This window comes from Spermophilus citellus, assembly GCF_964194105.1.
Source record: "Spermophilus citellus genome assembly, chromosome: 3".
In the NCBI taxonomy this organism is placed as follows: Eukaryota; Metazoa; Chordata; class Mammalia; order Rodentia; family Sciuridae; genus Spermophilus; species Spermophilus citellus.
The window spans coordinates 217,292,601-217,303,455 of NC_138184.1; the positions used below are offsets into that span (position 1 = coordinate 217,292,601).

At 46.9% G+C, this 10,855-nt stretch overlaps 1 protein-coding gene across 3 annotated transcripts in view; it reads right to left on the reverse strand.

Moving 5' to 3' along the window:
* PARP12 (poly(ADP-ribose) polymerase family member 12) overlaps positions 1 to 6,168 on the reverse strand; it is a 100,932-nt gene extending 94,764 nt beyond the window's left edge. For 2 of the 3 annotated variants that reach the window (XR_014021190.1, XM_081287465.1), the window contains exons 1-2: positions 5,321 to 5,912; positions 1,382 to 1,517 (exon numbers count right to left, since the gene is read on the reverse strand). Coding sequence is in view for 2 of the 3 variants with exons in the window: in XM_081287465.1 (XP_081143591.1) it covers positions 1,382 to 1,517; positions 5,321 to 5,706 (522 nt within the window). In the remaining variant the exon portion in view is untranslated. Of the gene's footprint in view, positions 1 to 1,381; positions 1,518 to 5,320 lie in introns of all 3 variants that reach the window. The other variant, XM_081287464.1, reaches the window with a different exon arrangement.
* Positions 6,169 to 10,855: the final 4,687 nt, after the last annotated feature.

The following is a 10,855-nucleotide window of genomic DNA, read 5'->3' on the forward strand; positions in this document are numbered from 1 at the left end:
ACAAGCCTCACTGTGCCAGTTCCCTCCTCGCTGGGGTAGTCCCAGAGAAAACAGCTCCTCTCCCCAGATCTGCCTCACAGTCCCTCCCTTCCCCTCACTCATCCTCCAGCACTCAGAGTAGGCATCTTCTGTTCCAGGATGCCTTCCCCAGTCCCCAGAATCCAGTACATAAGTCTTCCAGGGCATCTCAAACAAAGCCTCATGCACCTGTCTCACCATTCAATGTGTCTCCTAGAAGGGCAGAGCAGAACCTTTTATCTCCTGATCCCCATGCCTAACCCACAGTGGATATTCAGAAAGTTGAGCTGAATGAAATCAACATTAATTTCCAAAAGGCAAAAGAAAAAAGTTAACATTTTGTGCTAGTCACAATGCTATGCTAGCACCTGGGTAGTGACTTTCATTGAATATGGAAGCATTTTCATTAAAATACGCCAATCTCTGTTATCTCAAATCATAAACAGCACCAAAGCAACCCATGTAACCTGTGCTGGCTACAGGAATGTGTAGCTCTCAGATCTCCTGCAGCACATGAGAAATAATGCACAGCTGCTGCCCTAGAGCCACTGCCTTGTTCACACTGGGGGCCTTGCCCAGCCTATGATGGCACACTCTGATCCCAAAGCAGGCCCAATCTGGTTGAGTCACAGCCACTGCAGCTCTAGTGCTGCCTGAGGGTTCAGGGTGGAATCTTTCCTGGAACCATGCTGCAGTCAGTCTTTCTACCCAGCCCCGTCTTTCCCTGTGTCTTGCCATGAACGTCAGACCTGCCTCACAGCTATCTGAAGGTTCATCCCACCCTCTCCTGTTCCCTACCCCAATTAATTTCTCATACTTCTAATCCCCACCCACCCACCAACTGCTACAGAACCAGTGCAGGGAGCTTTACTCAATCTGAGGATTCACATCAGCTTATTTTCAAAACTGCCTGTGTGCAATGAGTATAGAGAGCATCATGTGGCTGTCAGCAGCTATGGAAGGCTTCTCCTCAGACCAATTGGGTCCAGTGATACCCAGCAATGTGGTCCCAACTCCTGCTACACAGGAATGAGCTGCTGGCATCTCTCATCCCTCTCTATAGGTAACACTTACTGGAGGCATTGGCCAAACAGACTCCCAACCTCACGAAGCCCTGCAAGTGAGGTAGTACCAGCCCAACTGATAAGGAATGAAAGGTTTCAAGAAGTGTAATGCTGGCCCAAGGTCACAGGTCTAGAAATCAGCAGAACTGGAAATTAAATCCAGGTCTCCACTATGTAGCAGGCCTTTGGTCAAGATAGAGTCCTTGGCTTCACTTCAACCATAATATTTCCTTATTTTCCAACCATCCAGTCTTTTCCATATTCCATGCAGGGACTCCCTTCCCCCCACTAGCACTCACTTCAGGCAAAAGCCAGGGGTCATTCTGAAGCAAGAGTTGGCACAGCTCACTATAGGTGAGGTGGTCAACACCGTGAGATCTCAGCACACTCAGGTTGTGATCAGTTGTCAAGCTGTGACCATTCCTACAGTTCTTCCTGCAAAGAAGCAGAGATGGTGTTACAAGCTACGTTGTGTCCCCCCAAACTCTTAGGCTGGAGTTCTACCTCCTAGAACCTTAGAAATGTGACTGAATTTGGAGACAGGGTATTCAAAGGAGTAGTTAAATTAAAATGAGGTCATTAGAGTGAGCCCTACTCCAGCACAAATGCTGTCCTTAGAAAAGAGAGAACACAGTCATGCATAGAGAAAAGACCATGTGAGAAGGAGCCATGGAAAGCAGCCTCCAAAGAAACCAACCCTGCAACACCTTATTGCAGAATGTGAGAAAATAAATTTCAGTTGGGTAAGCCACCCAGTCTATGGCATTTTGTCTCAGCAGCCTTGGCAAACTTAACACAGTTAGTGAAATTAGTCTTCATGACAATTTTTCAGGAATACTTCCTGATAGTACTTACAAGCACCAGAGGAAAACCAGCATGCCCATGTAACAAAAACAATGTTTATTCACCAAGAAAGAGATGGGACTATGCAATGCCAAAGGCCCAGGACAACACCTCTCTGAGGACATTCAAAGTGAATGACAGGGTCAACATCCAAAAAGGCCTCACAGCACACTGGCTATCAGTAAGCACTTTTAAACATGGGCTGAGTGAACCATCAGAGTGCCTTATGATAACGTATGCATAGGTACGTGTACGTACACACACACACACACCACCTGAGCCCAGCCCGTTTTTCAGCTCCCTTCCTCCATACTTTCAATCCTCAAACATCTGAGGAACATGAACTGGGTGACAGGACCTGGTACCCCATCCTGATGGCCCAGGTTACCAAGACCAGAAAGAGTCGGGCAGATTGCATTTGCTCAAACCAGACACTGCCATTCTACACAGGCCATACTTACAATAAGCACCTCAAAAGAATACCAAACTCCCGATCTACCCCCCAAACCTGCACCTCCCAATGTCTCCTCCACCTCAGTCAAAGGTATCATCCGTCTTTCAACCACATGGACCAAAAACCTCGAGGTCATTCTTGACTCCTCTCTTTCCCTCTTCAGTAAAGGCAACAGAAACAGAGATGACTCAAATATAGGGTGGAAAGTACAAGGTCAGGTGCAATGAGAACACGGCAGCAAGAGGGAAGCAGCATCCCAGTCTGGGTTGGGGAGAGGACTGGAGAACAAGTCACAAGAGGGTGCTGGAAGGTGTAAAGCCTTAAGCCAAACACAAAGAGGGCAAGGAAGAACCAGACAAGGAGAGAAAGGCAGAACCTCACAGGTAGAGGAGCAAGTAGTTTGGTGCTGCCAGAGGCTAATGATTATAATGATGATTAATGATGATAATGACAACAAGTAAAACTTATCGAGCTTATACCAAGGACTGCCTAAATGCTTCATGAGTTAACTCAATTCTCTCTTTTTTAATATTGATTTTTCATTTTTCAGCGGACACAACATCTTTATTTAATTTTATGTGGTGCTGAGGATCGAACTCAGAGCCGCACGCATGCCAGGTGAGCGCATTACCGCTTGAGCCATATCCCCAGCCCGTTAACTCAATTCTCAACAAGCCTGTGAGGTAATATTATTGTCCCCATCTCATAGATGAGGGAACTGAGGCTCAGATATAAAGCCACTTGCCCAAGATCACCAGCCAAGGAGCAGAGCTGCGCTGAATCAAGATGGGCTAGTTCTTGTGACTGTGCTCTTGACTCCCACTCCCTGAGCACAGGATTGGGAGTCAGGGACCATAACTCCTTCCCAGCTCTGTAGCAGGACTGATACCCCATTTCCCATAGACCTGATCTTGTGATCAGGAAGACAAATCACAGGGAAAACAGAAAGTTAGTCAACCACACCCATTCTCCCTTGATGAGTTAGAGAAGGATAGTTCAAGAAACTTCCTTGTGTAAATCAGGGAAATGAGAAAGATGAGGAATGAAGAAAAGACTCAAGTCATTTAAGTCAATAAACATCAGATTTCCAACACAAGTAAAATTTGACCCTAAATTTGGGGAACTAGCATAAGAGTGGAAAAAGTCATCTTTATTTTACCAACTACACACATTAAAAAGATTCACTAGTGGGGCTGGGGATGTGGCTCAAGCGGTAGCACGCTCGCCTGGCATGCGTGCGGCCCGGGTTCGATCCTCAGCACCACATACCAACAAAGATGTTGGGTCCGCCGAGAACTAAAAAATAAATATTAAAAAATTCATTTTTTCTCTCTCTTAAAAAAAAAAAAAAAAAAGATTCACTAGTGATCCCCATCACTGGCCCCATCCAGACCCACTATTGTGTGTCTTCTTCCTCTAGGAAACTGCTCCATCCCCCCCCCAAGGTGGCTCATACTGGGGGGCAGATTTCCCAGGGTTCCACCTCAGCCTCTTTACAAGCTTCTCCCTAAATCTGATCCACTTCTGGGACTGGAGCCATAGCACTCACCACCCAAAATCTTCCAGATCAGTATCTTGAGAAGCCCAGCCTTCTTCCCAAGCTTCAGATAGAACGAATATCCTCTCCTGCTCTCAATCCACAGTAGGAGCAGAAACCCAAGAGTTGTCAGTTCTCCACAGCCTCTCTCCACACTGTCACCAACTCCTAAACTTCCCCAAGTTCTCACATATGTACCCCTTGGAATATTAAAATACCCCAGAAGTTTTCTAATCTGGATACTTCTGGACAGCTGGCTCCTAGAGACATTTCGTAACATTCTTATATCTAGGTATGGTCTTGAGACAGCTTCTACTCAATGGGAGTCTACCACTTCTAGACCTAGCCCATGTAAATGTCCCTTGTTCATTTTTTCCACCTACCTTTACAACTTGATACCTAGAATGGCCCCAAGAGCCATGTACTGAGGAGGGCAGAGTTCAGGTCAGTCAGCCTGGGTCCCTGAATGACTGCATGGATCAAGGTCCCTGCCCCAGACTATTAAACCTGAGAAAGAAATATATCTACTGTGTTAAGACAAAAGAAGAGAGCGTAAGGAAGGACAAAAGAAGGGAAGAAATAATTCTAGATAACTGGGTTAGCTTCCAAGAAGGTCCTCTAAATCAACATCCTCACCATCACCTAAGACCTCTTCTAAAATGCAAACTTGATGGCTGCTCTCTCTAGCTGCTTGATGGGATAAGGTCCAAATTCTTTTGCATAAACCTCAGCAATCCATTCCACAAATTTCAATGACCACCTGCCAGGGGGCAGAGCACAGGGCTAGACGCTGAGACAGCCAGCAGGGCCTTGGTCCTTAGACTATTTACTGCAAGGGCCTTCGTCTTTGTTGCATTTGGCTATGGCCTTTGTCCTTACTTTCACCTGGGGCAAGGGGACTGAGCATTATGAGAAAAATAAACACCTAGATGTTATGAATAAGGGGAAAGAGCTCCAAAGGAAGTGACCTTTGAGTTGAGGTCCAAGGCATTAACCAGAAAGGGCCTTCCAAACAGAGGAAGGCAACCAGATGAGCCTGGCTGGGTGGCGGTGATCCAGATTCCCGTAAATAAGGACCCCTGAAGGGTGGGCAGGAACCAGATGCCCAAGGCCTGGGAGGGCAATGGCAGGGACATGGGCTTCTAGGCGGCCTGGCCCTCCCAGGCAGCTCTGGAGACCAGGGCGGACACATTTTCTCTCCCCTTCCCAACAGGTGTCCGTCCTGGCACCGCGCTCCGTGGGCGCCACTCGGTTTTCGACGTCCTCGGGAGAAGAGGCCGCTCCTCCACCCGAGCCCCTCTCCCAGCGTTCCACAGAGGTTTGCTCTGGTGAGCGACGAGGCGAGGCCACCGAAGCCCCCCTCCCCGACCCGCTGGGCGCCCGCGGCCCAGCGCGGCGCCTTACCCGGCCCTCAGGAACTTGCAGGCGCCGCAGACCATGAACTTGCAGAGGTGCAGCTGCGCGCAGAGCCCCACGCAGCCGGGCTTGGGGCCGTGGTGCGCGCGGCACAGGCGCAGCGGCGAGGCGGCCAGCACCACGCGCTCGGGGGCCGCGGCCGCCGCACCACCGGCGCTCGCCCGCGCCGCCACCACGAAGCGCCCGCGCTCCCGCAGCAGCCGCTCCAGCGCCTCGGCGCCCACGCTCGTCCGCAAGCGGCACCGCAGCTCCAGCAACTCCAAGGCGCCCCCGGCAGCGCACAGCACCTGGGTCACCTCGCCCACCACGACGGCGGCGGCCTGGGCCATGGCCGTCGGACCGCGGACTGGCGCGACGTCGGCGACGACGGACATGGGCCGGCCGGGCGACTCCCGTGGGGCGGAGAGGCTGGCGGGAAACGAAACCGAAAGCGGACCGGGCGGCGCAAAACAGAACCTGTGCGGCCTCGCCACGCCCCCGGGCCGCAGCTGGGCCGCGGGCCTCGCCTCAGCGCTCCCAGCTGGGCGCCGCGGCTCGACGACCGCTCGGCGCTGACCCGCCTTCTGCAGCCGCGGGGGCTCAAAACCGGGGCCCTCAGGGGGCGTCGCCGGGCGTTGGGGAGGAGCAGCCCCTTCCTCCGGGGTCGCGCTTGCGAGGCTCAGCGCCTTCACCCAGGCGGCCAGCTCACTCCTCCGCCATCCTTCCCTGCGGCGGCCCGTTGGCGTCGTCGGCGCCGCTGGGGACGCCCGTCCGCCTGCCGGCGCGTTTAAGGAGTTCAAGCGTCGCGCAGGCCACGGCCTGGCTTCCTGGAGGGACCAACAGAAGCAGAGGCGACGGGCCTCGCGATGGCGCTCGCCTGTAACCCGAGCCTCTCGGGAGGCTGAAGCAGGAGGATCTCAAGTTTGAGGCCAGCCTGGGCCCGGGGACGTGCCTCGGTGGTGGAGCACTTCCCCAGTGTATGTGGCCCTGGGTTCAATCCCCAGTGCCACACAAAAAAGCGGGACAACGGATGTGGGTTCCACCCCCCGGAACAAGTGGAAACAATCACTCCCAATTACAAACGGGCCTGTTGCCTCGGCCCTTGGAATCCAGGCAGTGGATTCCGTATTTCAAACCGAAAAAAATGGTTTGGTTTTTTAAAAAACGACTCCGTTTCTCCCCACCCCTTCCAAGTAAAGCCTCAACAAAGTTGAAAGGCCCTCCAGAGCCAAGGACTCTCGTGTGTTGCTGGGTGAGTTGTTAAAAGTCCTCCGGGTAGTGGGGGCGGGGTAGTTATTAAATTTAAAATGAGCAGGATTCTTGAGCCCGGGAACCAGACGTAAAAGGAACGGAAGTCACGTACTCAAGCATTTAGATAGCGCCGAGAGCATATGGCTGACTCGAAGGCACACTATTAACAGCTTTATCAAGTATGCATTAAATCTGTTGACCGATGTGTTGAGAAAAAAATTATAGAAATGTCTAACAAAGAGAGACCCTACTTGTGTGTGTATGCACCAGAATAGTTTTGAGCATTGGAGGAAACTGTGGTTGTAGGATGTAGCAATAGGTTCTAGGAAAGTGGAAAAGGGAAGACGAGGGACAGGAAGATTGGGGTGAACCCATATTATATTAACTGTAGAATTACCACAAAAATGGGGAGGGGAATGGGACTGGGAGTGCAACTCAGTGGTAGAGCAGATTAAGCATGAGGCCCTAGGTTGAGTCCCCAGCACCACCACCTCCCCAAAAATAAAAATTATTAAGTGTAAGGAAAACTTCATAGTAACATGGACAAATGAATATGGATTAACGTTTTTAAATTTATTTTTTAGTTTTAGATGGACCCAATATATTTTATTTATGTGGTGCTGAGGATTGAACCCAGTGCCCCATGTATGCTAGGTGAGCACTCTACCACTGAGACACAACCCCAGTTAACCCCTGGATTAACTTAATTAGGGAATTGGATGAGGAGCAATTTTGTTGGATTTTGTGATTTTAATTTTTTAGTAGTATAAATACTTTTAATTTAAGCATTTAATTTTTAATTTTAGTTGTGGTTTTGATATTATTTTACAATAAAATAAATTTTGGAAAGGAAAGGTGATATCAGTGAAACGAGTGGGTTAAGACCTCAAAAAGTAATGGGAAAAAAAAACTTGCATTAAAGCAATAAAAAAAAAAAAATGGCAAAATTGTCAACTTTTCCAGAGCTCTGGAAATTAACCAAAGGCTTGCAGTAACTCATCTAGCATTTCTCAAGAAAAAACAGCTGAATCTCACTAGGAAGAGCAATCTTTGTAGCATTTTAACTTACCCTAGTCCTCTCCCACCTCCAGTTCCATGGCAACCTTGAAAATTAATAGCCCACATTCCCAGTATCTGTACCAGGGAGAGGGTAAGTACTGGAGCCCTTTCAAAGGCTCATTCCCAAGGAAGTCATTATTTGACCTATTTAGTGGTTAAAGGTTTGCCTTTACCTGGTCTCATTGGAATTAGCCTAAGGGTTGTCAATACTTTAATAATATGACTGGCTAAGGTAATAGATAACAGTTGGGGAAAACAATAAACTAACAAAAAGCTGAAGAATTAGATGTCCACAGGAACTTTGAAAAGCTCCAGCTCAGAAAACACTCCAAAAGATTTTAACCTTTCACACTGAAGTTCTCTGCACCAAAATGCACACAGAGCCCCTTGGCAAAGACTGGGAAACAATTTCCAAATGTTACTCCATTCAGAAAGCTAACCAACTGGAGGCTCAATGGTCACGTACAATGCAGATACACGATTTACAAAGTTAGTTTGGAAAAGTCAAACAAAGAAGCAGCAACTATTAAAACAAGAAGCAACAATGAACCCTAAAGAGGGGAGAGTCTGCTTTTAGGAGTTGCCACATTATTTGAAATGTCCAATTTTCAACCAAAAACTATAAGACATTTAAAGAAATAAGAAATTATGACCCATACAAAGTAAATAAGATTAATCAATAGAAACGGTCCCTGAGGAAGCCCAGATGTTGGACTTTATAGACAAAAGTCAGCTATTTTAGGTATGTCGAAAGAGATGAACGACACTCTCTCCAAAAGATGAAAGGAAATTGTGAGGATGATGTCTCATCAGAGAATATCCATATAAGATTATAAAAAGGAACTGAGTAGAAATTCTACAGCCAAAAAGAACAACGAAAAGAAAATTCACTAGGATTCAACAACAGATTTGAGCAGGCAAAAGAGTCAGCAAACTTGAAGATAGGTCAATTGAGATTTTCTGGTCCATGGAGCAAAACAAACAAGCAAAAAAAAGAATGAAGCAAAAGGAGCAAATCCTCAGACCCATTCTGGACACCAAGTACTAGTGAAATTTAAAATTAGGTAGTGTAGTTAGGTAAATCGGGTCTAATATCTAAAATGGAGGCTATGTTGAGAATGAATTCCCGAAAAGTTGAGCAACTCTTCTGGAATGTTAATGAAGTCCAGGAAAAAGCCCAAGGCGAAAGGCCATCCCAAAGAAATGTTAATGAACAGCAAACTTGAAGATGCTGACTTAAGTGCCCAGATTACTTCTTTGGCCCACCAGTGTCCCAACCCTTCAGGCCTTCCCACCTACATTCCATCACCGAAAACTATAAAATGGAGAGACAACCGCACTTCCACGGATTCCATCTCTTGGGTCCTCTTCCTCCTCCGGGAGAAGTCTTTTCTGCTGTCCTTTAATAAACTAATTTTCCACTCTGACCTTGCCTCGGCGTGCTTCTCTGGTGTTATTCTTCAACATTGGGGAAGCAAGGACTCATCACTGGTCAAAAGCGGTAACACTAGGAGTAAAAAAGAGAAAGAGGAAAGAAAGGATGTTTGAAGAAATTGTGGCCAAAACTCCAAATTTATGAAAAACACTAATCTATACATCCAAGTAACTCATTGAACTCCAGTAAGATAAACTCAAGATCCACACCTAAACACATCATAATTAAGCCACTGAAAGACAAAAGAAAATATCAAAAGTAAAAAAGAAGCAACTCATCATGCACAAGGGATCCTCCATAAAATTAACCATGTTTTTTTATTAGCAATCTTACTTATTAGAAGTGGAATTGTGGGCTGGGGATGTGGCTCAAGCGGTAGCGCGCTCGCCTGGCATGCGTGCGGCCCGGGTTCGATCCTCAGCACCACATACAAACAAAGATGTTGTGTCCGCCGAGAACTAAAAAAAAAAAAAAAAAAAAAAAATTAAAAATTCTTTCTCTCTCCTCCCTCTCTCTCTCTCTCTCTCTCTTTAAAAAAAAAAAAAAAAGAAGAAGTGGAATTGTTACCGCTGTTGAAGGGTGACGAGTCCTTGCTTCCCCAATGCTGAAGAATAACACCAGAGAAGCACGCCGAGGCAAGGTCAGAGTAGAAATTAGAAGTTTATTAAAGGACAGCAGAAAAGACTTCTCCCGGAGGAAGAAGGGGACCCAAGAGGTAGAATCCGTGGAGGTGAGGTTGTCTCTCCATTTTATAGTTTTTGGTGATGGCATGTAGGTGGGAAGGCCCGAGGGGTGGGACACAGGTGGGCCAAAGAAGTAATCTGGGCAGGAAGGACTTCATTAACACTTCTTTGGGATGGGCTATCTTCAAATCTGCTGGGGCTGTTCATTAACACTTCTTTTTTTTTAATATTTATTTATTTTAAAGAGAGAGTGAGAGAGGAGAGAGAGTGAGAGAGAATTTTTAATATTTATTTTTTTTTTAGTTCTCGGCGGACACAACATCTTTGTTGGTATGTGGTGCTGAGGATCGAACCCGGGCCGCACGCATGCCAGGCGAGCGCGCTACCGCTTGAGCCACATCCCCAGCCCCAATATTTATTTTATTTTATTTTTTTAGTTCTCGGCGGACACAACATCTTTGTTGGTATGTGGTGCTGAGGATCGAACCCGGGCCGCACGCACGCCAGGTGAGCGCGCTACCGCTTCAGCCACATCCCCAGTCCTCATTAACATTTCTTTGGGATGGACTTTGGGCCTAGGGCTTTTCTTGGGACTTCATTAACATTTCAAGAGTTGCTCAACTTTTCCGGAAATTCATTCTCAACATGGCCTCCATTTTAGATTTCACTCAATATTACCGATTTACCTAACTACACTGACTGCCTAATTTTAAATCTGGCTTCAGAATGACATATTCAAAGTCCAAAAGAAAAAAACAGCCACCACCAAGATTTAAAAAAAATTTTTTTTTTAGTATTACATGGGGACGATATCTTTGTTTATTTTTATGTGGTGCTAAGGATTGAACCCAGGGTCTCACATGTGCAAGGCGAGCGCTGAGCCACAACCCCAGCCCAACAACCAAGATTTCTATATCCAGCATAATCATCTTTCAAACATGAAATATAAATTAAGACATTTCCAGATAAACAAAAACTGAAAGAATTAGTTGCTAGCACTAAAAGAAATACTAAAGAGTCTTTTGGGCTGAAAGTTAAGGACATTAAACAATAATGCAAATCCTCATGAAGAACTAAAAAGCATCAGTAAAGGTATAGCATTAATAATTAATAATA